General features: G+C 38.2%; 3 protein-coding genes across 3 annotated transcripts; 2 read left to right on the top strand and 1 right to left on the bottom strand.

The window, feature by feature from the left end:
• Positions 1 to 4551: 4551 nt before the first annotated feature.
• LOC140615414 (olfactory receptor 5P4-like) lies at positions 4552 to 5490 on the top strand. Its single transcript, XM_072795273.1, has one exon. It carries the CDS (start codon positions 4552 to 4554, stop codon positions 5488 to 5490), a length of 939 nt encoding a protein of 312 aa, XP_072651374.1.
• An 8083-nt stretch (positions 5491 to 13573) lies between these two features.
• LOC140615413 (olfactory receptor 5P4) lies at positions 13574 to 14518 on the top strand. The gene has a single exon (XM_072795272.1). It carries the CDS (start codon positions 13580 to 13582, stop codon positions 14516 to 14518), a length of 939 nt encoding a protein of 312 aa, XP_072651373.1. The 5' UTR covers positions 13574 to 13579.
• Positions 14519 to 20744: 6226 nt separating this feature from the next.
• On the bottom strand, positions 20745 to 25347 carry LOC140615412 (olfactory receptor 10T2-like). Its single transcript, XM_072795271.1, has one exon. It carries the CDS (start codon positions 24550 to 24552, stop codon positions 23584 to 23586), a length of 969 nt encoding a protein of 322 aa, XP_072651372.1. The 5' UTR covers positions 24553 to 25347; the 3' UTR covers positions 20745 to 23583.
• Between the last annotated feature and the right edge of the window lie 692 nt (positions 25348 to 26039).

The following is a 26039-nucleotide window of genomic DNA, read 5'->3' as shown; positions in this document are numbered from 1 at the left end:
ATCCAGTAACTCCACTTCTTAGAGTATATCCAAGGGTACTACTGTTATATAAGCACAATGAAGCCTTGGCAGGGTATAGCTAAATAAACAATGATTTAATACTTGGAATACCATGGATCTTTACAGAGAATGAAGGAGATTAATACATAATCACAAGGAATTATCTAAAAATATTTTTGAGTAAAAGAAAGCAATTTCAGAATAATGTAAGCAGTAACATCATTTATGAAAAAAACACATGGAAATCAGGAACAAGGAAGAGATTCTTGGTTATCCAAAGGGAGAATTGAGATAGAGATAAATATGACATAGGGAAAGGAAGAAATATCTTCAATAATTGCTATTTTAGGAGTCCCGATTTGGTGGAGGATTTATGTGGTAAGCAGGAAATGCCAATGCTGAATTAAATCCTGGGTCAGTTTCACACAGAGAAAAGCACCCTGGCTCTTCTTGCAACTCCTTGAGGTGTGATTAACTATGAACTACAAAATAGGGTTCAAGAAACTAGTTCTAGGCACATTGTCATGGCTGTTATAGCCCACTTTAGTTGTGTTGTCCCAATCAAGTTTTAAAACTAGGGTGACATGGGTGACTCAGTGGTTGAGCATCTGCCTTTGGTTCAGATTGTGACCCTAGAGTCCTGGGATCGAGTCCTACATTAGGCTCCCTGCAGGAAGCCTGTTTCTCCCCTGCCTATGTATCTGCCTCTCTCTGTGAGTCTCTCATGAATAAACAAAATCTTTCTTTTTCTAGGATTTTATTTATTTATTCATGAGAGACACAGAGAGAGGCAGAGACAAGGGAAGCAGGCTCCATGCAAGGAGCCCAATATAGGATTCAATCCCAGGACTCCGGGATGATGCCCCGAGCCGAAGGCAGACGCTCAACCGCTGAGCCACCCAGGCATTCCGAATAAACAAAATCTTAAAGAAGTTTTAAAACTAATTAGATGTTTGCCATTGTAATACCTATATACAAGTAATGAGAAGAATAAATGGAGCCCCTGAGACCTTAGTGAGTATCTCAGCCAGCATAATGGTGTAGGCATACCTAAATGCACCTAATTTTCTCAATCTCCTTGGACTTTCTCCCACTGGATTTTCAGTGGGATGTTAACAAACCTGTGCATATCTGATGCTGAAGTCAAGGTTTTATATTCTTTATAAATCCTATATAAATAATCCCTGACATATAGAAATGATTTCTAGAATTTGTCACTATCATAACATTTGACCAGCAGGTAACCTTCATTCTTTGTTATTGATTTATAAATGTCCTTCGCGTTTGTAGTAGAAGCTGATAGTTGCTTATTTGAAGTAGATTTTCATTTACAGATTATTTGTTTACTACCATCCATTACTAGGTATAAACATGCACCATCTTACTTAACACAGCAGCCATGTGAGGTAAATATTATTATGTTAACTTTTAAAATAAGAATATTGGATCTCAGAAGGGTTATGTAAAATTTTCAAGATCATCTGGCTCATAAGTGACAGACCTTAAATTTATTGCCAGAGCTTTTGGTTCTAAAATCTTATTTTCTTTTTTTAAAGATTTTATTTATTTATTCATGAGAGACACACAGAGAGAGAGGCAGAGACTTAGGCAGAGAAAGAAGCAGGCTCCATGCAGAGAGTCTGATGTGGGACTTGATCCCAGGACTCCAGGATCACGCCCTGAGCCAAAGGCAGACGCTCAACACTGAGCCACTCAGGCATCCCTAAAGTCTTATTTTCATTGCAGTAACTATATGTTATGTTTTCCATATCATACTGGTACCCACATCCTATCTTGAACTCATTTGAGTCTTTCAGGTATATATTTTCTTTTTTTTTTTTTTTAAGATCTTGGGATCATACCCTGAGCCAAAGGCAGACACCCAACCACTGAGCTACCCAGGTTCCCTGTATATATTTTTTTATAAAAATATAAGACTTGGGCAGCCCCGGTGGTGCAGCGGCTTAGCACCGCCTGCAGCCTAGGGTGTGATCCTGGAGACCCTGGATCGAGTCCCATGTCAGGCTCTCTGCATGGTGCCTGCTTCTCCCTCTGTCTCTCTCTGTGTGTGTGTGTGTGTGTGTGTGTATGAATAAATAAATTAAAAATCTTTATATATATATATATATATATATATATATATATATATATATATATGGCTTGTTTTAGATTTGTGTCCTTTAAACCCCTGATACAATCATGGATTGGCTAATGAAACTTGAGATTTAGCATTCTTACATACTGTATCAGGTTAATTCGTGTGTAAAGTTGATTGGATCACATTGGTTTAATCATCACTGCAAAGGGTACAGTTTTTCTTAGTAAGACTGACTAAGGGTACCAATAGTTATTTATCTGCATATTTTGTAAAAAAAAAAAAAAAAAAAGCAACTTAATGTTGAGGGTTTTTTGTTTTTTGTTTTTTTGTTTTTGTTGAGGGTTTTTTTTAAGTAGCAAATACTCCATTTGGAAAGTCAGGGATCTACACAGGATCAACAGTGTTCCTTTCAAAAACAGTTACATTTCTTCTCTTTCAAGTAGCAGACATCTGATATTCTATAGTACTTCCAAAATATCATTTGATATTTGGTAATAGTTTTGATTTTATAGTACTTGCTGATTCTTTTCATTGTTTAGTACTTGCTTTTTCAGTGGGTCTGGCTTATTTCTTGCTGGGATGCTAGGATGCTGGGGTGCAGGGATGCAGGGATGCGGGGATAGTAGGATGACCTCAAAACTAGAGGTACCTGCAGGTTAGTTGATCTTCTCTTTAAAAAAAAAAATCCTATGTTGGTATCGTCTTCCCATTTCCTCTGACTCAGAATATTTCCCTATTCTATCCACTATGCTGTCTTTACGATTGCTACCCACGCCAGTACCACATTGCACCTGGAATACTATAATATTCTGAAAGGTCTTTCTGTTAATTCTCTCACTCCTCTAGAAGTTAGTCCCCTTAAAGTAGCCAGCGTTATCCTATCGTTATGTAAATTAGATCATGACATTCTCTTTTACATTTTGCACTGTCTTCCCATTGCACTTAGAATAATGTTTAAACTCATTATGACTCACAAAGCCATAGGTGATCTGGCTTCTGCCTAATTCTTGAGTCAATCTTGTATCACTACCCACCACATGGGCTTAGCTGTTCCTCAAAAATGCAAAGCTATCACTTTCCTTGCGATTGCAGTTCACACTGCAATGCTCTTCCACTCTATCTTAGCATGGTTGGTTTGCTTGTGTCATTTATGCATCATTTAAAATATCCCACATCATTTTTGGTTGGTTGAGATTTCCCTTTTTACATGAAAGCTCACTTCTGCATTCTGAATATGTCTTTCAATCCTTAAGTCAGCAGTTTATCCAAGTATTTTGTTGAGGATGTTTTAGGATATTTCATGTTCACAGCATTGCTTAAACTGAAAGTCTGTTTTAATTTTTGCATTTTTATGATTAAGCCTACTCATGAAATTTTGTTATTGTTGAAATGACCTCTTGATATTCCTTTCATTGTGTATTACTGTCTTGGTCTCACATGGCTGGCATAATATGAGCATGGAAGCATTTTTCCCACCTATTCTATATATGTTATTCATATGATTATGAAAAATATCTTTTTGTTAGGTCTATTTAGTCCCTAAAGTACAATTAATAATCCAAAGTGGATTTATTTCTCCTGTTGTCCTTAGGGTTAAACTCTACATGCAGCTTCCATTTACAGCCAATCTGTGATTATATTAATCAGATAAAGTGATGTTATGCTCTTCTAACAAATCAACCCTGGAAAGTCAGGGTATCTAACACAGCATAGATTTGTTTTTCACTTCTAGTATGTCTCCAGTGTATTCTCTATTTTCCACATTCCTTCAAATCCCAGGCTGGTGGGAGGTACTACTATATTCTAGTTGTATCATATAGAATATATCACTGTGGAAGAGAAAGAGAAAGCTGTCCATTGGTAATTTAATTTGATCTAGAAGAAACAGTGCATTTCCTCAACTAGCCCATCGGCATGTACCATTCACAGTCTTACCTAACTACAAAGGGGCTGGCAAATGTGGTCTCCAAGGTGAACAAGGTAGGAGCAGATTGGATATTGCTAAACACCAGCTTAAAGTCAATCCCTTTGACCATTCTGGTTCTCATCAGATGTAAGGGTTCATTCAACAATCTGAACTGATCAAATGACGCAAATGAATGTTAACTGTGCTCTGATCTGAGTCATTGGTCTCTTTGTATCTTTGGCCTTAAAGTAATGGACATTAATATCTCAAATCATGCTTGGAAACATTTTGTAGAGTGTAAGCATTAGACAAAAGGGATCTATGTTTTGATTTTTTTAAGTTTATTTAAGTAATCTTTATATCAAACATGGGGCTTGAACTCACAGCCCCAAGATCAAGAGCCTCATGCTCTTCCAACTGAGCCAGCCAGGCACCCCATTTTGATTTTTTAATAGGGGGAATGGAAAAGTAAATATGTTACCTATGAGATCACTGAATTTATTGAATATACTTGTTATTTATTTCAATAGGCATTATTACAAATAAGATGGAGACTGAAAACCATACAATGGTGACAGAGTTCATTATTTTGGGGTTGACAGAGGATCCTACACTTTGTATCATCTTCTTTGTGGTTTTTCTAGGAATCTATGTCGCTACCCTACTGGGCAATGTCAGCATAATCATGCTGATCCACAGAAGTCCTCAGCTTCACACCCCAATGTATCTTTTCCTCAGCCATTTAGCCTTTGTGGATATCGGGTATTCCACGTCAGTCACACCCATTATGATTGTGGGTTTCTTAAGAGAGAGAACTACTATCCCTGTTGCTGGCTGCATAGCTCAGCTTGGCTCTGATGTTATCTTTGGAACAGCTGAGTGCTTCCTGCTGGCCGCCATGGCCTATGATCGCTATGTGGCCATCTGCTCTCCACTTCTCTACTCTACACACATGTCTTCCAGAGTCTGCATCATCCTCTTGGCTGCTTCCTATCTGGGGGGATGTGTGAATGCTTCATCATTTACTGGCTGTCTACTGAGCTTGACTTTCTGTGGACCAAATAAAATCAATCATTTCTTTTGTGACTTCCCACCACTAGTAAAGCTTTCTTGTACCCATATTTATGTTGCTGAAACATCACCTGCTATCCTAGCCGGGTCCATCATTGTAATCACACTGTTTATCATAGCTATTTCATATCTATACATCCTGCATTCAGTCCTAAATATGCGCTCCCCTGAAGGAAGACACAAGGCCTTCTCCACTTGTACTCCTCACCTCAGTGCAGTCACTTTGTTTTATGGGACAGTCACATTTGTTTATGTCATACCCAAGTCAGATTACTCGTCTGATCATATTAAAGTGGTGTCTGTGTTCTACTCAGTGGTGATCCCCATGTTGAACCCCTTGATCTATAGTCTGAGAAACAAAGAGGTTAAAGAGGCCACGAGAAAATTGATGGCTAGAAGACATTGGTTATTTTGAAAGCAATACAGTGTGACTCTGGAAACTCGAAAATGATAGCTTCCAGAACATATGTGATAGATGTTTATGTTTTCCATTAGCCTTATCACTTTATGTGAAGAGCAGTCTTAAATACACAACTGCAGTATGTTAATTAATGCCAAGTTTAATTTATAATTTTCTAGAGTCACAAAATATATCATTTCATGAAATTCTGCTGGGTCCAAATCAAATGTGTATGTTTCGGGGTTAGGAGACTTGGAAAATACAATTTCACTTTTTCTCTCCTTTGTTCATTGTCTACAGTCCATGATTTGAGAGTGTTTTCTTTCTCTTCTGTTAGGTTATATATTTTTAAAATATTGTCTTATAAATTAACATCTTAGAAAGTATCATGTACTCAGTGGAAATGCAATTGATGTAGTGTTTTCAGTCCAGATAACTTTCTCTGGAAGACTTGGCCTGTCTTATACAGGGTTGTCATAATCTTTTGAAATAGTTATGCTGGAGTCTTGAAAGATCTTATTCCTACCTAAAATAAGACCAAAAGAATACATTCCATAGTTTTGTCACCAAGATGACTCAATCCACATGACACAAAGGGAATTCTGAAGACTGAGACTTTGAGAGCTTTGAGAATTCCCAGTAGTTTTTCACATTTCTCAAAGGTTTGTCTGCAAACACTTGTCTTTGGACTTTTGCTGACAAGCCTTTGATTAGTAGGAAAAACTACCACAGAGTGGTGCTAGGAAGGGGGCTATGGCACAGTGGAGCTTTTTTTAAACAGGCCAGTTGGTATTTTCAGGGTATAAAATTATGAATTTAGATACCCAGGCTGTTGCACACATGGAATATGCCTACCATCCTTCTTTGTAATATCTCCCAGGGTGTTCATTGCCTCCACTTTTGTCATGGCTTTATTTTAGATGTTTATGATTGAGCCTGGATAGTTTTTAGCCTCCTTAATTACCTCCCTGCCTCTAGAACTTTCCCCATGACTTCTGATTAATCATGTTTGAAGAGTAAAATATGGTTTTCCAATTTTTACAAAAATGATGTATGTCATAAGAATCCTAGAGCAAGAGTAGATTCCAACTCTCCCCAATTCAAAGTTCCCAGCATGTAAATTAGTGAAAGTATAACTCTTTGCAAACAGTCGAGGGTATAAAGACAGCCTACAGAAAGAGCTGGCTTAAAGAAGTCCTGGTAACTCAGTCATCTTGTGGATGAAGTTATTTATCCATAGTTTTCAAAAAAGATAACACCAGAGAATCCCAGGCTAGTCACTAGATTTTACAATGAAGCCATCAGGCAGTGTTCCCTCCCATCTCCCTGGACCTCTTATGTTCCACATTTAAAAAAAAAAAAAAAATTTAAATATTTATTTGCATATCTTCTTTTGTGTAATGTCTCTTCAGGTCCTTTACCAATTTTATTCTCAGATTGTACTTTTCTTATTGATTTGGTTTTACTATAATCTGCCTATAAATCCTTTGTCAGCTTTGTACATTTTATTTTTTTTTTAATTTCTTATTTACTTATGATAGTCACACACACAGAGAGAGAGAGAGAGGCAGAGACACAGGCAGAGGGAGAAGCAGGCTCCATGCACCGGGAGCCCGACGTGGGACTCGATCCCGGGTCTCCAGGATCACGCCCTGGGCCAAAGGCAGGCGCCAAACCGCTGCACCACCCAGGGATCCCAGCTTTGTACATTTTAAAGTTACATTCCCATTCTGGTTTGCCTTGTCACTCTCTTAATTGTATCTTTTGATGAACAAAAGCTTTTAATTTTAATGAAGTCTAATTTAACAGTATTTTCTTTATTGTTTTTTTTTTAAAGATTTTATTTATTTATTCATGAGAATACACAGAGAGGAGAGAGAGAAGCAGAGACACAGGCAGAGGGAGAAGCAGGCTCCATGCATGGAGCCCAACATGGGACTTGATCCCGGGTCTCCAGGATCACACCCTGGGCTGCAGGCAGCGCTAAACTGCTGAGCCACTGGGGCTGCCCTATTTTCTTTATTGTTTAGTGCTTTCGTGACAAGTTCAAGAAATCTTTGTCCAATCCAAGGTTACGAAGATATTCTCTAATGTATTTTCCTAGAGGCTTTATACTTTTGAAATTCAGTGTTGAGTTGTAATTTTAAATATTTTTGTTTTGCCTGTGAATTCAAAAAGGCAAGGCCCACACATCTACTTACTGTGAGAATATGTGGGACTATGTGATTTTGCTTATATTACCAGTTCCTCCTCCAAGGCTGCTTTCTAAGTAAAATCCTTGGTGCATAAGGAAAGAGAATTTTGGAGTGAAATGATTTCTTTTTGCACTTGGGTTTCTTCTAGATTTCTGTTTGTCCAGGCAGTCCACACTGCCATCCAAGAATTGGCTAATTCTTTCTCATCCCTTCAAGGTTTCTCAGTATAATGCAGATCAGACTCTGTACCTGCCCTCAGGTATGCAATTTGCCACAGTTCTCTGATCACAAGGAAAGACAGGGAAATAATCCCATTTAAAATAACACAAAAAAGAATAAAATAACCTAAGAATAAATTTAACAAAGGAGGTGAAAGACTTGTATACTGAAAACTACAAAATATTGATGAAAGAAATTAAATAAAACACAAGCAAATGTAAAAACATCCTGTGTTCTTGGGTTGGAAGATTTAATATTGTTAAAATATCCATACTACCCAAAGCAGATTCAGTACATCCCTATCAAAATCTCAATAGAATTTTGTTATAGAAATAGAAAAAACAACTCTAAGATTCATATGGAGTCTCAGAGGGCCCCCAAACAACCAAAATAATCTTAAGAGGGAAGAACAAAGCTGTAGGCATCACACTTCCTGATTCAAATAATATTGCAAAGCTAAAGTAATAAAAATGGTATGGTCCTGGGCAGCCCAGGTGGCTCAGCAGTTTAGCACCTGCCTTTGGCCCAGGGCGTGATCCTGGGGACCCGGGATCAAGTCCCATGTTGGGCTCCATGCATGGAGCCTGCTTCTCCCTCTGCCTGTGTCTCTGCCTCTGTGTGTGTGTGTGTGTCTCTATGAATAAATTAATAAAATCTTTAAAAAAATTGTATGGTACTGACATAAAGTAGACATACAAAGCAATGAATACAATAGAGAGCTAAAAATAAACATATGCATATACAATCAAATAATTTTTGACAAGGGCACCAAGAATACACAGTAAGGAAAGGATAGATAGTCCCATCAATAAATGGTATTGGGAAAACTGGATATCCACATGCAAAAGAATGAAATTGAACTCTTACATTACACCCAAGAATCAACTCAAAACAGATTCAAGACTTAAATGTAAGAATTTAAACTGCAAGAAGAAAACTCCCAGAAGAAAACAGGGGGAGAGCTTCATATGATTATTCTTGGCAATAATTCTTTGGTATGACGTCGAAATCACAGGCAACAAAAACAGAAACAGGTAAGTGGGACCACCACAAACTAATAATCTGCACAGCAATGAAAACAATCATCAAAGTGAAAATGCAACTACAGAACGAGAGAAAATATTTGCAAACCACATATCTGATGAGAGGTTAGTTTCAAAAATATATAAGAAACAACTCAATAAAAACAACTCAGTACCAAAAACACTAATAATTTGATTGAAAAATAGCCTAAAAAGTCAAATGGACATTTCTTCAAAAAAGACACAAAAATGGCCAAAGGTACAAGGAAAGATGCTCAACATCACTAATCATCATGTAGATGCAAATCACGACCACAATGAGAAATCATTTCACATCTGTCAAGATGGCTATTATTTAAAAAAGAGAGAGAAAGACAAGTGTAGATTAGGATGCAGAGAAAGAGCAAACTTTGGTACATTGTTCCTGGGAATGCAAAATGGTGTGGTTGCTATGAAAAACAGTATGGAAGTTAATCATTAATAGAACTACCATATCATCCAGTAATCCCACCTCTAGATATTGATCTAAAAGAGCTGAAATTAGTATCTCAGAGATACCAGCCCTCTCATGTTCACTCCAGCACTGTTTATAATAGCCAAGACAGGAAAGCAGCCTAAATGTCCACTGACAGATAAATGGATAAAGAAAATTTGGTATGTATACATACAATGGAATGTTATTAAGTCTTATAAAAGGAAATTCTGCAATATGTGATGACATGGATGAACCTGGAAGATGTTATGCTAAGTGAAATAAACCCATCACAGAAGGACTAAGTCTGTATGATTCCATTTTACAGTGTACCTAAAATAGTCACTCATAGACCCAAGAGTGGAATGATGGTTGTCAGAGGTTGGAGTTGGAGTGAAATGGGGAGCTGCTAGTCAACAGGCCTAAGGTTGTAGTTAAGCAAGATGAAGAAGTCCTAGAAATCTGCTATAGAACATTGTACTATAGTTAACAATACTATAGGGTGCACATAGGAGCCAATTAAGAGGACATCTCATTTTAGATGTGCCACGGTAAAATAAAAATCTTAAAAAGTAGATTATTCATTTATTCACTGACTCATTCATTTGTTTAAAACTGCTATGTACCAGGCACTCTGCAATGTTCTCAGAATAAAGTGAGGAACGAGGCAGACATGATTCCTCCCTCATGGAAATGTAGGAAAGTAGGGGGAAAAAAAGACATTCAGCAATTATTTACACTAGTATCTACATAAGCAAAGGTGTATTATGTACAAAACATATTTCAGGGTTTCAGAATTCTCTGAAACTGTTTGCTGAGACTATGACTTAGTCTTAGACAAGACTTAGATGCTTCCGTGGTCAAATAATTTAAACCTCAGACCTAAGGTCGCTAGGAATTAGTTTTCCATTGGAAAGGGGTGGAGTGATGAATACAATTATAAAATAGTTTGTAGTTGGGTAAAGATAGAGATGTGGGAGTGTGTATTTATCTTTAGGTCATAGCATAGTATCTGATACATAGACATATTTTCTAAGAATTGTTTAACACTAATTCAACAAACATCTATTTAGTGCTTTCTAGATTTCCAGCACTCTGCCATTAAAGAGGAATACAAATACCTATTTGTGCCATTCCTCCGTCACAATTTGGCTTCTTGAAACCTAAAGGAATAGTATCTTCCTAGGACTGAGGGAGTCTCAGCATGTCCATTTCCTAATTTGCTGGGTTTGAGGTATTTGAGCTGTTAGATCCTCCTAACATTGATTATCAGGTTTAGCTTTGTTCTGAAGTTTATTAACTGATGGGCTCTTTCAAGCTTAGAATCAAAGGAACCTGACTTTCAACCTTAAAGAAAGTTCTATCAGAAAGGGAGACAGAACGTAAAGACTGCTAACTCTGGGAAACGAACTAGGGGTGGTGAAAGGGGAGAAGGGCGGGGGGTGGGAGTGAATGGGTGACGGGCACTGGGGGTTATTCTGTATGTTAGTAAATTGAACACCAATAAAAAATAAATTAAAAAAAAAAAAGAAAGAAAGTTCTGCTATGTGGCCATGGTTCAAGAATACAGCCAGAGTCAACTGTCGCCATGTATCTTTGACAACCTGCCAGTCTATGTGGCAGTTGTGGATGGCAGGGTCCTGAGAAAAATGTTAGGGTGAGCTTCGTTGTTTTATTAGAAAGCTTACATGTTGGTGGATCAAAGTTGGCAAAGGGGAGAGAAGGGCATGGTTAAGAAACGTTTGCCACCCACCACTGTGTTATGTATGTCAAGGGTCCTAGGACAGATCCATATACCAAGTGAAAAATATATAGGACTTTTAAATGTACATCACTTATGTTAAAATAATATTGCAATTCCAGTGGATTCATGTTTGTAAATTAAACTGTATTAGCAAACAGAAATTTTTTTAATTTATTTATTTATGATAGTTACACAGAGAGAGAGAGAGAGAGGCAGAGACACAGGCAGAGGGAGAAGCAGGCTCCATGCACCAGGAGCCCGACGTGGGATTTGATCCCGGGTCTCCAGGATCACGCCCTGGGCCAAAGGCAGGCGCCAAACCACTGCGCCACCCAGGGATCCCAGCAAACAGAAATTATCTCTAAACATAGATGACATGAAAACCTGGACCATTGAATATAGCCACATTTCAGAAATGCCACAAAATGTCACAGCCCATATTATTCTTGTTGATCTAATAATCAACTTCAATGATACTAAAATGTTATAATTATTTTCAATGTAATTAAATTAAAATGTTTAATTTCTTTATTTAATTAAAAAATAAATGGAGCCTCAGAGTATGTAGAAAGTATTTCAATTATATACTTTTATATAATCATGTTTACATGATATATCTCTGTCCCAATAGATTTGCACATGTAATTTCTCTATCCCAATGGATTCTCAATGTAGTTTTCCAAAACAAACTAATTTATAATTACAAGTGAAGTAAGTGATTTGGGCCTTATCTCAAATGACACAAACCTCACTTAAATATGGCTCTGCCATACGGTGACAATTCCTTGGAGCCTATCCCTAGTATTGCAGTGGATGTGTTACAAGTTTGTACTTGTTCTTTTTAAGGACACAGAAATATTTGATTCTCTTATACGTACAAGAAATTACAAGTCGATTACTTCAAGAAAATTATTAGAAATTGGGCATTTATTTGTTGCATACATAGTACTTGGTCTTTTTTATCCACATCACATCATTTTTAACACAAGAATCACATGAGGTATGTATCATTATTTCCTTTTTACAGGTAAGGAAACAGATGATAAGCAATTTCTTTAATGTGCCAATGATTCCATAGATAGTGGGAGGCAGAGCTAGAAACCGATGCCAAGGTTGTGTGGCTACTAAAGTCCAAGGTATTTCTGCTCATCATTTTGCCTTCCCTGCTGGCACTCATATAAAACTTTGAAAGCATTTGTATCTTCCATACATTTTTTTTTTCAAAAAATCTATTTCAGGTTGAGGCTTTGTCTTATTAAGAAAGCTAGAATGTGAGAATTCAGACATGTAACCCCAGTACTGTTCATACTGTAGGATGTCATTGTCATGACTCACATATAACATTGAGTAAAATGTGCATGGTTGCTGACAGTTATATGTGTATGTTTTCTTAATTTTTCTTCAGATAAAAGTTCTTCAGGAAAAAAACGAATTATCCAGAATATGTTGGTCTTTAAACTAGAAGAGCCATGGAAATGATTGAATGTAACTAATATATTCCCCTCTCCTTTTTCATGTGCTCTAATTTGAATGAAGGGAATATTTTTCTGAAATGCTAATCTTTCTTTCAAGCCAATTTCCTAGCCTTACTAGCTGGCTACTTGCATTCATACCTCTCTAATTACCTCTCCCCCCACATCATATACTCCTACTTCCTATTTCCCTATAGTTGCTTAATAGAACTGATGAAACCAAAACTTACTAATACAGGTCCCCAAATGCTTCACTTTCCAATTAACCCCAGCCCATAAAAATACCTGGACTCTTCTTGTTGCTTCATGCAATCTTAGAAGCATGAAAAAGTATGATGTACTCTTACTCCTAAAAGATTTTGCCAAATATCCATGAGTTAGCTCATAAGAATAATAAAAATTCTATTTGGCCCTTTCATCTTGGACATAGACACTTTCCAGCCCTTGGTATCAATCATAACTAAGGACGTAATTTTTTTCATTTCAGGGAAAGGATCAAGTAAGAAAGAGATGTCAAAGTCAACTCCATAATTTTTGGCCCAATAATTGGATAAATGTATTGTGATAGTATTGACTAAAAAAGAAAATACTGGGCAGAGGCACATTTAGGGTGGGAGTGGAAAATCAAGAGCTGGCCTCTCCATGATCATTTCGGTGATTTACATTTTACGTTACTACATTCAGTATTGCTGTAACAATCACTCACATACTTCTTCTTACACATGGGAAAGACTTACTCCATGGCATACAAACAGAAGTAAAATAGCTGAAATCTAAGGTCATCGAGTCTTCAATTTTAACATTTTCATGAAATTGGGAAAGAAAATTTGTGTGCACAAAGTCCTCTGTGTGAGGTAGAGTTACCACTTAAAGACTGTAATTGTAGGGTTCTATTTAGATATCTACATTAAATGTGAAATAATTTCAACCCATTTAACTTCCTCTGGTTCTGATTTCAATAGGCACCATTAAATGGATAGATGGAAAATGAAAATCATACAACAGTGACAGAGTTCATTATTCTGGGATTAACAGATAATCCCACACTATGTGCCATCTTCTTTGTGATTTTCCTGGGAGTTTATATAATTACCATAGTGGGAAATATCAGTATAATCATCCTAATCCGAAGCAGCCCACAGCTTCACACCCCGATGTACCTTTTTCTCAGCCATTTGGCCTTTGTAGACATTGGGTATTCCACCTCAGTGACTCCGATCATGCTAATGAGTTTCTTAAGAGAGAAAACGACTATCCCTGTCACTGGCTGTATAGCCCAGCTTGGCTCTGATGTCACTTTTGGGACTACAGAGTGCTTCCTGCTGGCCACCATGGCCTATGATCGCTATGTGGCCATCTGCTCTCCCTTGCTCTACTCCACCCAGATGTCCCCAGTGGTCTGCTTCCTCCTATTGGGGGCTTCCTACCTGGGTGGATGCATGAACGCTTCATCATTTACTGGCTGTTTGATGAATCTAACCTTCTGTGGACCAAACAAAATCAACCATTTCTTCTGTGACCTCTTTCCACTCTTGAAGCTTTCTTGTGGCCATGTTTATATTGCCGAAATATCGCCCGCCATCTCTTCCGCATCCGTCCTCATAAGCACACTGTTTACCATAATTGTGTCCTATACCTACATTCTCCACTCAATCCTGAATATGCGCTCTACTGAGGGGAGAAAGAAGGCCTTCTCAACCTGCACCTCCCACCTCACCGCAGTCACTTTGTTTTATGGGACAGTTTTGTTCGTTTATGTAATGCCCAAGTCAACTTATTCAGCTGATCAGGTCAAAGTGGCATCTGTGATCTATACAGTGGTAGTCCCCATGTTGAACCCCCTCATCTATAGCCTGAGAAACAAGGAGGTAAAAGGAGCCATGCGAAAACTAATGGCTAAAATGCATTGGTTCTCCTGAATTACATCAGATATAAATCCATAAATAACGAACCAATGATTTGAGGAAACATTTGTGCTGGATACTTTAATGATATTTATCACTAACTTTATCACTTTGATAGTGAAGATCTCCTACAAATACAAAAAGCCAGTGTTTACTTCCATATAGAGAGTTAAACGTATCATTAACATGGAAATTTTCTTCATTCAAATTCAATATGAAATTTTCAAGGTAAAAATACCTTTGCAAAATTGTTCCATTTATCAATTGTGAGTCTTATTTAAATATAGACAACTATTCCCACCAAAGATCAAATTTAATTGGATTCATCTTGTTAAACATTTGGGAAAACAATTTGTTCCCAGCAGGTGTGTAATAAATCATAATGTTAACAAGTCAAGCACTTCATGTCACTTCCTTTAAAGGTACTTAATGGTACTGTCCTGCCTTTGTCAATGGATATGTAAACTTTTGGAAACATTGCTGTTAGGGTCTCCAAAAAAGCTTCTATTTTCACTTTGTTTAAGCCAGAGCAAAAGATTATTCCTCTTTTGGCCATTCCGAAATCTATTCCAGATAACACAGAAGGAACTTTGTACACATCTCTGTGGACTCTTTTTGCAACTTGGGTCTTACCAGGTGAGTCTACAGTAAGATTTCAAAAGCTGAAGTTTCTTTGGAGGGGGAGACTGGGATATCAGGACTTTCTTTCAACAATAATTGATAGGAGACATGAGATTATGGTTCAGGCAAATAATACATTGGCTGCACACTTTGTAATGTCTCTCAGGGAGGTTCTACTATCACTGCTTCTTCCACTTGATCTTTCTGAAGGCACTTATGATCTAGTCTGATTATGTCAATTATCTCCATATTGAGTCCCTGCCTCCTGTACTCCTTTCACAATGATTTATGATTAATATTTTAGCTCATATATTTTATTATCAGCATATGAATAATGTCAGACAAATTCTGAGACCGTTTGGAGGGACCACTTTACAAGCTGACCTGGGTTCTTTCCTGGCAAATCAAGGAAACCTCCTCCTTTTCTGCCTGGAAGCTACTCTGTGGAATTTCTCTGGTCCTATTTCCCCATTTGTGCCTCTTTACTTGCATAAATTATAGGCCTGTAATCCCACCAGTGCAGTAATTCTGAGGTTGAAGTCAGTATAGATACAGGCCTTTACAAAGAGAAGGCCCCCAAACTTGTCTTGGAAGGGCATTTTGGGAGTCATGATGGGAACTCTGCACCCTGGTGGTTGAAGTTTTTCAGAGTTTCTGGAAATCTTTGTCTTCCTCTTTCCTCTTACACTTGGCTTTTCACCAGGGTACATGCTCGACCTTCTGCCCTGCTGCCCTTCCCCCATGGGTCATCTTATCTTCTCCCATGAGCTCAGCTGCCACCTGTGTGGTAACAGAATCCATATACACCCTTCCTTGGAAGACAAACAAACTTCCTCACTGGCCTTCCCCCAAGACTCTCAAACTCAGTGCACCCTGACTTGAATTAATCATACTTCTCACAGAACTATTCCTTCTCCTCTGGTCCTTTCTTAATAAGTGGCATCTTTTTATAAGGCTTACTATGCAAGAGATTTGAGGTGACCATCACTGCACACCCACCAAAACAGTCTGCCTCCTTCCAGATGGAAGACACATGCATACTGACTGTTTCTTTACCTAAGTCTCTCCTGTCTAGGTGCTTACAGACTCCAGTTGAATATGGTAAGTCCATGCAGAGGTTTTTCCTTTGTATTTCTACTCTAAGGGATTCAATAATCCAATCACCCAGATGTAGGTGGTATGGTGTGGAACTATTAACATCTTTTGTTGGAGAGGATACACATTGGCACCTATTCTTTCCCTCCAAAATTCTAAATCAATTGAGGAAATGACAAAAAGAGAAGGCATATGGGAGAGCAAAATATTAACCTGTATAAATGAAGAAGCTGATATTAGATTATCTAACACATATTTGTGGACACAGGTGTTTTTGTGCTTTGAATCCCAGAACTTGACATTCTTCTCTGTTCCCGGCAGTACTAGAAACACTCAGGTCTCCCCAGAGAGACTAGGCCTTACCCCATCTATTTATAGTGCAGAGTAGCACTGAGGGCAGACACACTCCCAAGAGAAAGGGGGAAAGGGAAAGGCTGGGATTGCTCTTATGGGTTGAATTGTGTTCCTCAAAAATTCATATGTTGTAATCCTAACCACCAGTATCTCAGAAAGTGAGCTTGTTTGGAAATAGATACAAATGTTACAGATGTAATTAGTTTAGATGAAGTCATATTGCAGTTAGGTGGGCTTTTAATTCAATATGGCTGGTGTTCTTATTTAAAACACAAAAAAGGGGGAATTTGAACAGACAACACAGAGGGAGAACCTCATGTGAAAATAAAGACAGAGAAGTGGATTATGCTTCTATAAGCCAAGGAACTCCAAAGATTGCCCACAAACCATCAGAAGCTAAGTGAGAGAGCTAGAACGGATCCCACAGCCCTTGGAAGGAACCAACCCTGCTGACACCTTGATCTTGGACTCCTAGCCTCCAGAACTGTGAGACAATCCATTTTTGTTGTTGAATCCACTCAGTGTATGGTACTTTGTTACGGCTGCCCTCAAAAGCTAATACTACTACAAATCTAGTTTTCCCCTCCAAACTTAGCATCAGCTAATTTTCTAATTCTAGGAAAGGAAGGAGTGAAGGCTAAGAAAGGTGTGTGTTATGCTAGAGGATATCTCTTCAAAAGGGGGATAGAGAATATTAGGAATGGTAAAAAGTATTTTCCATAAAAAAGTGCATCAATAAATAAGGATCAAGGATATCCCTGTGGGAACAATCAAAAACTCCTTTTGTAAGACTTTTTTTTTTTTCAGAAGTTTCCTGATTACTATGGATTGTAGATTGCTCTTAGAGGGCAGATTATGAAGTGAGAGAACATTTTGAGGGTCCTGAACTGTTGTGCTGTTAAAAGATTTTTGTCTATGTAAATTTCAGGAAAACTTTCTTTTTCTGGAACAGATTGGGTCTTAGTAAGTCATTGACATTCCTCATATTCTATGAACCTTACCTGTAGCAAAGTATTGGAGAAGAATGAAGGCAAAGGGGCAAGAGGTAATTTCTGGGGTGGGGGTGAGGAACTCATTGAATACTGAAACTGGGATGGTGGTTATACAAGTGTTTACATTTGTCAAAAGTCATCAACCTCTATATTTAAATTGTGTATGTGTATATTATACTTTAATAAAGTTGCTATTTTTAAAGATTTTACAAGACAGTCTCCTTTCTTTCTCATTTTAATCTGAGGCTATACGCAGTGGAGACAGGATTACCATCTACTTACCAATGTAGGCCAATTCTATTTCTTAATTATTTCTCAAAATTGTTCCTCCACCTATTGCACCTCCTCTAGTTTCCCAGACATTTATTCTTTTTGATGTCCTTCCTTCCTTTCTTCAGCACTATGCCCATACCAACATTGACTTTCTTTCTGCTTAAAAAAATTCTATTATTTTGGTGCACCTGGGTGACTCAGTCAGTTGAGCATCTGCCCTCAGCTCAGGTCATGATCTCTGGGTGCTGGGATCAAGTCCGGCTTCAGGCTCCCTGCTCAGTGGGGAGTCTGCTTCTCCCTCTCCCTCTGCCCCTCCCCCAGATTGTGCTCTCTCCTCCTCTCTATCTCAAATAAATGGACAAAAAAGAAATCTTTTTAAAATTCTATTATTTATTCTTTTATTACAGGTTTTCTGGTGATGAATTTTAAGTTTGGGGTGGGTTTGTTTGTTTTTGGTCGTAAAAGTCTTTATAGCACCTTTATTCTTTTTTTTTCATTTTTAAATGTTTTTATTTTGAAATAATTATAGATTCAAGGAGCTGCAAAGATAGTACAAAGAGGCTGTGTTTTACCCAGGGGTTGCTGAAGTACCATATCAAAACCAAGAAATAGACACTGAGACAATGTATTAGTATAGTTCTGTGCACCTTCATTACTGAGATAACCATTTTGGGTAAATTTCTAGGTTACCAGTTAAAAATCTTGGATCACTTTTAAGATGCAATTGTTTACTTGTTTCTATCATTTCTCTCAGAAATTCAGCTATCAGCCTTCTTCCCTCTTCCCTCCTCCTTTTCAAAAGGAATATGTCTTTTATTTCCCCTGATGATGTTGGGGAACATCATCAAAGAGATGTGACCAGCCATTGACCCAATAGCTGGACCCAGGCATTCAGAGGCTGCTGGCCACTTCCCCTGTCCTTGGAATGTGGATTCCACTTGCCTTTCTGGCTCCCAGAGGCTACTCCAAGGACACAGCCTTGAGACAGTAACATGGTATTGAAAACACCTACATGGTCTGCATGGCTATACCCAATTAAAGCCTCCTTACAAGCTTTTAAAATTTGGCTGGCAGGTGTGGGGATCCATTTGCCATCTTGCTGCTGCCCAAGACAAGCCATGAATGTAAATTCCCTCTACTTATTAAAACTGCCACCTTCCAACTGGGAGTAGCCACCTCATTTTTTGGTTTCTCCCCACCCTGTGTGCAAGGGAGCTGGTTTCAAATCATACCTGGGAAGCTTCCAGGAGAAGGTTTCCAACAAATACCCTAGAAGCTTTTCACATTTGCTTTGGCTCCCTGTAGTCCCTGTGATGATTTCCAGAAGTGTGGTTGTTCTACTTACTGTGTTTGGAAGTACTTCTCCGTTTTGCTTAGACTTCAATTGCACATGTGTTATATCTTTTTACAGTTTCCTATATAGCTCTCACACTTTTTTTTGTATTTTTTAAATGTTTTTCTCCATCCAGTAACATGTATGTTCTCTACCGACCTTTCTGTTTACTAATCCTCTTTTCTGCTGTGTCCAATCTACTAAGAATTCATCTGCTGAATTCCTAATTTACTTTCCATTTCTAAGATTTAAACTTGATTCTTTTTGTTTTTAAAAAAATGCTTTGTATTCAGTTCTCTAGTGTAATTCTTTATTTTATTCCTCTGTTTCTCTTAAATATACGTTTACTGTTTATTTTGAAGATCTAATTTTTATGCATTTGGTCCTAGCAAGTTATTGGTATATCTTGTTGTTTTGTTTTTTGAATGATGGGCAATATAGATAAAAAGTTGTAGAGGCTCTAGATGAGATTATCTTCCTCCAAAATGTATTCAGTCTTCTTCTAGTAGGCAGATAGAGCACCGGATTAATCCCTTTGAAGAAATGGAGTTCTAGCCCCCAGAGGGGTAATTCGTATAACAAAACAACTCCTGTCTTTTTGTACAGCATAACTCCTAAACTTGCATCCTGGTAAAATGGTGGTGATATTTCCAGTATAGGTTAGGTGCCATGTTTTGTTGGGGATGATCTGTTCCTGGTTTGGCCTTATTTCTTGGATGTTGCAATTGCCTCCAAGATACAGTCCTTCAGGATTTCCAAGTAGAAGCATAAGGTGTTACAGGTCCCCTCTACCTTAAACAGCCTATCAAACCAGCACTACAAAATGCTTGAATCTGCTGAGATCTTCAGCCTCCCCCAGGCAGATTTCCAGCTGGTATTTTGATAACTTGCCAGCCCATATGTAACTTGGAAGTAGTCAAATCCCTTAAAGAGAAATTACACATAGGACTTCAAGCTCATGTCTCTATAGTTTTTCATCTCCGGGATCCTGATTCACAAATCTTAGCTGCCTTGGCATCTCTGACCTCAGATTTCTATGTTCTCACCCTGCCACATTGCCAAAACCCCCAGGCTGTAGCTTTTTGCTCAGTCCCTGTTCCTCTTGACATTATTTGGCAAATCCATTTATTTGTGAGGCTCAAGGAAGGATTTACTGAGGAAATGACATTAAACGGAGGCATAAAGGAACATAGGAATAAGGTGATCATTGCTAGCTGGAAATGCAGAAACAGGTGGGTCAAAGTAGTGATGTGGGAGGCTGAACTAATTATCCTTAGCTCAAAGTACGGTGTCTGGTACACAGCAAGCATTCCACAAGTATCTGTTGGTTAAACATTAATTCCAGTTCAATGAATATTTATTTGGTCTCTATTCCTAGCACTAGATTAGGAACTGAGGAAACAAAGTTGAATATATCGCGTATTTTTTTTTTCAAGAAGTTCACAAAGAAATGCTTCTTAAAAATACAATGGTTTCCTTTTAATTGATAAGAATAAAGTACTAGTTGCCATTTTTTAAACTTAAAATTTTTTAAAGTTCCTTTATTTCTTAATGTATATATTTGAGGTGAACAACATGATTTTTTACATACATATACATAGTGAAATCATTAATACAGTCAAGCTTATCAACACATCCATCTCCTCACAGTTACCTTTTTAGGTGTGGTGAAAAATAGCTGAAATTTGCTCTCAGCAAACTTCCAGCATGAAAATATAGTATTAACTACTCTTATCATGCTCTACTTTAGATCTCTAGAACATATTCGTTCTACATAATTGCCACTTTGTGCTCTTTGACCAGTGTCTCCCCACTTGTACTACTTCCCCAACCCTGGTAACTACTGTTTTACTCTATGTTTCTAGGTTCCACTTCTTAGAGTCCACATACAAGTGAGATCCAACAGTATTTTTATTTCTTTGTCTGGCTCATTTTACTTAACATAATGTCTGCAGCATCCATGTTGTTGCAAATGGCAAGATTTCCTTCTTTTTCAAGGCTGAATAATATGCCACTGTGTGTAAATACATCTATTGACAAGATCATGTGTGTTTTTTTGTTTTTTTTTTTGTTTTTTTTTTTTTTCTGACTCGTCTCTTTCTATAGAACTTTATTCTTTGCAAGAGGCCTGGGTGGTTGGGTGTGCGAGGCAGTGTCAGGCAGCCAGCCCCCGCCTGGCACGATCATGTGGTTTTTATCTTTCATTCTGTCAACGGAGCATATCCCATTGATTGGTTTGCATATGTTAAAACCATCTTGCATCCCAGGGGCATATCTCTACTTAGTCAAAATTGAGACTTAAATCATGAGATGAAAAAGTTGAAGATGATTATATGCAGAAACAGAGACTTTCATGTTAATTAGGGGACCTTTATGAAAACAGAATGGTGAAGTTTGTGAATGGCTGGTCAGAGAACTTCTAACCAAATTTTTATTCAGTGTCAAAGAATGGGACCTGGAGACCCAATAGGCTCTGACACCACCTATAATCAATGAAGCTATGATTTGTATCCTAGTTACAAACCCTTTCGAAGCTCTCTTCACCTGTATTCACTCTAGCACAACCTCATGCTTCCTCTCTTTTCTTTCTCTTTTTTTTTTCATGCTTCCTCTCCTGAAATTGTTCTTTCTTTACAGGGTTTTCTTCCAAGATGTTTTGCTTCCATTCTGGAATCTTCACTCGACCCATCAACTTTACAAAGAGCTCATTCTCTACCTCTTCATTTTAACTAAACCTGTTGTCTGAGAAGGACACAACTGCTTCTCAGTTTTGTCAAAAGGAAGTTGCTCATTTCCCTATGCTACAGGCACCAGCCACAAGGTTGATAATCTCCTAGCTTCTTACTATATTTCTAAGTCATTTTTTGCGTATTTATAATAAAACGTTTTCCTCATTGGCACCAATCTTATCCAGCTATGAAACAATATACAGTTGACCCTTGAACAATGCAGGGCTTAGGAACACAGTCAAAAGCCACGTGTAACTTTTGACTCCCCTCAAAACTTCATTCGGATACCTGGGTGGCTCAGTTGGGTAAGCTCCTGACTTCCACTCATGTCATGATCCCAGGGTCCTGATATCAAGCCTTGCATCAAGCCCCACATGTTGCCCCACAAGGGGTTTCATGCTCCTGGCTCAGGGAGGAATCTGCTTCTCCCTCTCCCTCTGCTCTTTCCCCTGCTCATGTTCTCTTTCTTAAATAAATGCATTTTTTTAAAGTCAACAGATATTTTGTATGTTATATGTAGTATATGCGGTATTCTTACAACAATCTAGGGTAGAGAAAAGAAAATGTTAAAATCATAAGGGAAGAAAAAAATACATTTACAGTACTGTATTTATGAAAAAGTCCCCACGTAAGTGGATCTGTGCAGTTCAAACCAGTGTTGTTCAAGGGTGAACTGTACTATTGTCCTCAGAGTCTTTCACTAACTACTCGATTTCTTCTCATGTATTAGTAGGTTTCCACCAGCCTCTTCATCTTGTCCACATCTCAGTCCCTCAGGCCTCCAACACTGCCAATTTCACACGATGTGGCTGTGCCATTAGACAATGTGAACTCAAAATGCCTAAACTCCTTACAGCATCTAACAAGTTCCACAATCCACATGAGAATCTTACTACAATGACCTTAATTAGATTCTTCAGTTATATATAGCACCTTCCACTTCTGTGATTTTCTTAAACTAGAAGCTATTGATTTTCATGCTCTAACTCAAATAGCATTTGAATTATCTGCTTTTTGAGGACTTCAGAAAGTTAATTATGAAACGATCTAGCCTACTCCTTTCCTGGGGAATAGAAAGAATAGCTCTTTGGCAGACTTTTTCTATATTATTCCTGAAATTTGGCATATTAAAATGTCTCTTTTGCAGTAATTTTCATCAGTTTATTTTTTCCAGGAATTCATACATTCCCATCTAGTTTCCTGATTTCTCTGAATAGAGTTGAATAAGGTCATTCTTAAAATTCCTTGAAATTTCTCTGTATTGTGGTCTTTTACTCATTTCAAGTCTAAATTGTGTTTGCAGTTTCTCCTTTTTTGATTTAGTAGATTAGTGATTTTCCTTTTCATTTGCTCACTCTCCTTTTCATTTTTTCCTCCTTTTCCATTTTAGAATAATTTTTTTCCTTCTTCCAAAAGCAACAAGTCCAAGCTGTTTTCGATATGTTTACTACATACATATGTGCATGTGTATATATGTATGCATGTATAGGTATATATGTACATATATATGTAATAACATTTTAAAACATTTTTCTCATTTTAAAATATTTGTAGTAGAAAAGGACTGAGACCAGTGTATATCAGGCAGTTAGAATGCCCTTTAAATGCTTTGTACACAAAGTGATGATTCTATTGGAGATATTCCACTTTTCCCACTTTTATTTATCAAGAGTCTGTACATTTTTAACTGTCCGGTGTTCGTTTATTCACCATCTGAGGGATGAACCTATCTGTCTTGCCTAGAACCTTCCTTAGGGCAGTCTGCATTTCTTTGTTTCTGAGACTATAAACAATCGGGTTAAGCAGAGGGGTCAGCACCGTATATGTGACAGCCATCAACATGTCCTCACGGAACAAGTCCCTGTCCTTGGGCCTCAAGTAGACAAAGCCAGCAAATCCATAATGTATGCACACCACAGTGAGGTGGGAGGAGCAAGTGGAAAAGGCCTTATACCTCCCCTTGGCAGAGGGCATCTTCGCAACGGTGGATGCAATGAAGACATAGGACATCATAATAAAGACAAAGCTGCCCACCAACACAAAGGCAGTGAATGCAAAAAGAACCATTTTTTGAAAAAAGGTGTAATCACAGGCAAGGCAGACCACAGGTGAGATATCACAGAAGAAGTGCTGGATGATGTTGGAGTCACAGAAAGACAAGTTGAATACAATGATGACGATGCACAGAGAAACCAGGAACCCAGCCATCCAAGAGGCCATGAGGAGCTGAAAGCAGATCTTATGGGTCATCAAGATGGGGTAGTGCAGCGGGTTGTGAATGGCAATATAACGGTCATAGGACATGGCAGCCATGATGAAGCAGTTATTGGCTCCCAAGCCAAAGAAGAAAAACATCTGTGTGGCACACTCAGGAAGAGAAATGGTCTTGCAGTCTGCTAGCAAGTCCACTAACATGCGGGGTATGATTGCCATCGTGGTACACGTTTCTGAAAAGGACAGGCCGCAGAGGAAAAAGTACATAGGGGTGTGAAGGTTGTGACTGAGCCTGATGGCCACCATTACGGACACATTTGCGGCTAGGATGGTCACATGGGAGAAGAAAATCATCACAAAGAGGAGAGCCTGCAAGTCTGGGAAACTGGAAAACCCCCACAGAAGGAATGTGCTCACTGTGGTATGATTGCCCATCATTCAATAGGCTCAGTAACTTTCTCCCACAGGTGTAGACATTCTTGAGGTCAAGATTCAAGATTATAAAAAGCACTGAGGTCACCTGGCCTTTAATCCAGGGCTCCTGGGCGATGACAAGACAACTCTTAATATAGAGAGCCTGGGAAATGGGAGTTCAATGCACCTGGCTGAATTCAAAGCCAGAGTGATGAGGAAAAAAATTCTAGTAGGAGAATCTGTATAAATACCCTAGAGTACACTGAAAAATTATTCGAGGAACCCCTTCATTTATCATCCCTTTCTGTCCCCTACAGTCAGAATCTGCAAGAGAGAAATATGAAGTAAAAAATGCTTATCTTCTCACCTACAGGTATATGAGAAGTAACAGGTAAAAAATGCTTATGTGATCTAATCCTAGCTTGGCGTACAGAAGTGCCTAATGATGTTGACTGAATAATACTACTTTAAGAGGTAAAAGATTTTGAATGGCTTCTAAACATTCTTGGAATCTCTAGAGTTGCTCTGCAGAAGGCAGTGGCTACTTAGCTAACAATTATGCAAATGAGTAGATCTAATAAATGAATTCATCATCTTGAAGTTTGTCCTGGTTTCCTATTTACGACAGTAAGCTGAAGCAGGAGGTGTCAATAACTGTCTCCCATTCAGGCAGATCTTAGAGGCAACATGGTTATGGAGAGACTATCCCATCCTGGATGGCTTATTTGTGTCCATAATGTCCTGATGAATTCTTGAGCTTTCAGGAAAAATTCCAGGACGTTTTCAAACTGAAAGGAAAGGGCTGCCTTGCAGCGCGGCTATTATAGAACTCAAGTTCTTCAGGTTCTTTTCATCACTTCTTAAACTATCCACTCTGTGTGTGAGATGACAGGATGAAAGTCACCCAGAGACTTCCCATACAATGTGGGGTTTGGTTTCAGGCACTATTGTCTGGGAAGGAAAGGAAAACAATGAGAAGACATCAGTATGGAGTTGAAGGTTGGGGAAAGAATGGTAGGGACACACATTTTGTAGGATCCACAAAGCTTGAGGAGAATAAAAGAAAATATATCTTTAGCTGAAAAGTGTGTATGCTCTTCGTGTACTGAATTAGTGGGTCAAAAAAAATACAAGGGAGTAATCAGGTAATGAGTATTAACTCAGCATCTGAAATATGCTGGTCTATATGCCATGCATTTGATAGAATTTTTCTCACCAAATTTCTTCCTGCAACTCTATGTGGTACATATGTTGATCCTGATGTTACAAAAATTGACACTAAGATTCAGGTTGCTTAATTGGTTATCAAAAGCCAATACATTAATCCCACAAATATTTATTTGATCACATAACACACAATTGCCATAACTGCTCCTATAATAGAAAGCATATCTGGGTCACCAGGGGAGTGTTCTCGAGAGTTCCATAACCACACATCCATCCCAAGTTTATGGCAGATGTTTCCAAAAGGAGAAAAGAAAAACTTCAGGAGAAATTGGCATGTGTAGGTT

Source organism: Canis lupus, chromosome 23, assembly GCF_048164855.1.
Source record: "Canis lupus baileyi chromosome 23, mCanLup2.hap1, whole genome shotgun sequence".
NCBI lineage: Eukaryota > Metazoa > Chordata > Mammalia > Carnivora > Canidae > Canis > Canis lupus.
Note: the sequence above shows the minus strand (reverse complement) of the source record. Positions and strands in the feature narration are given on the sequence as shown.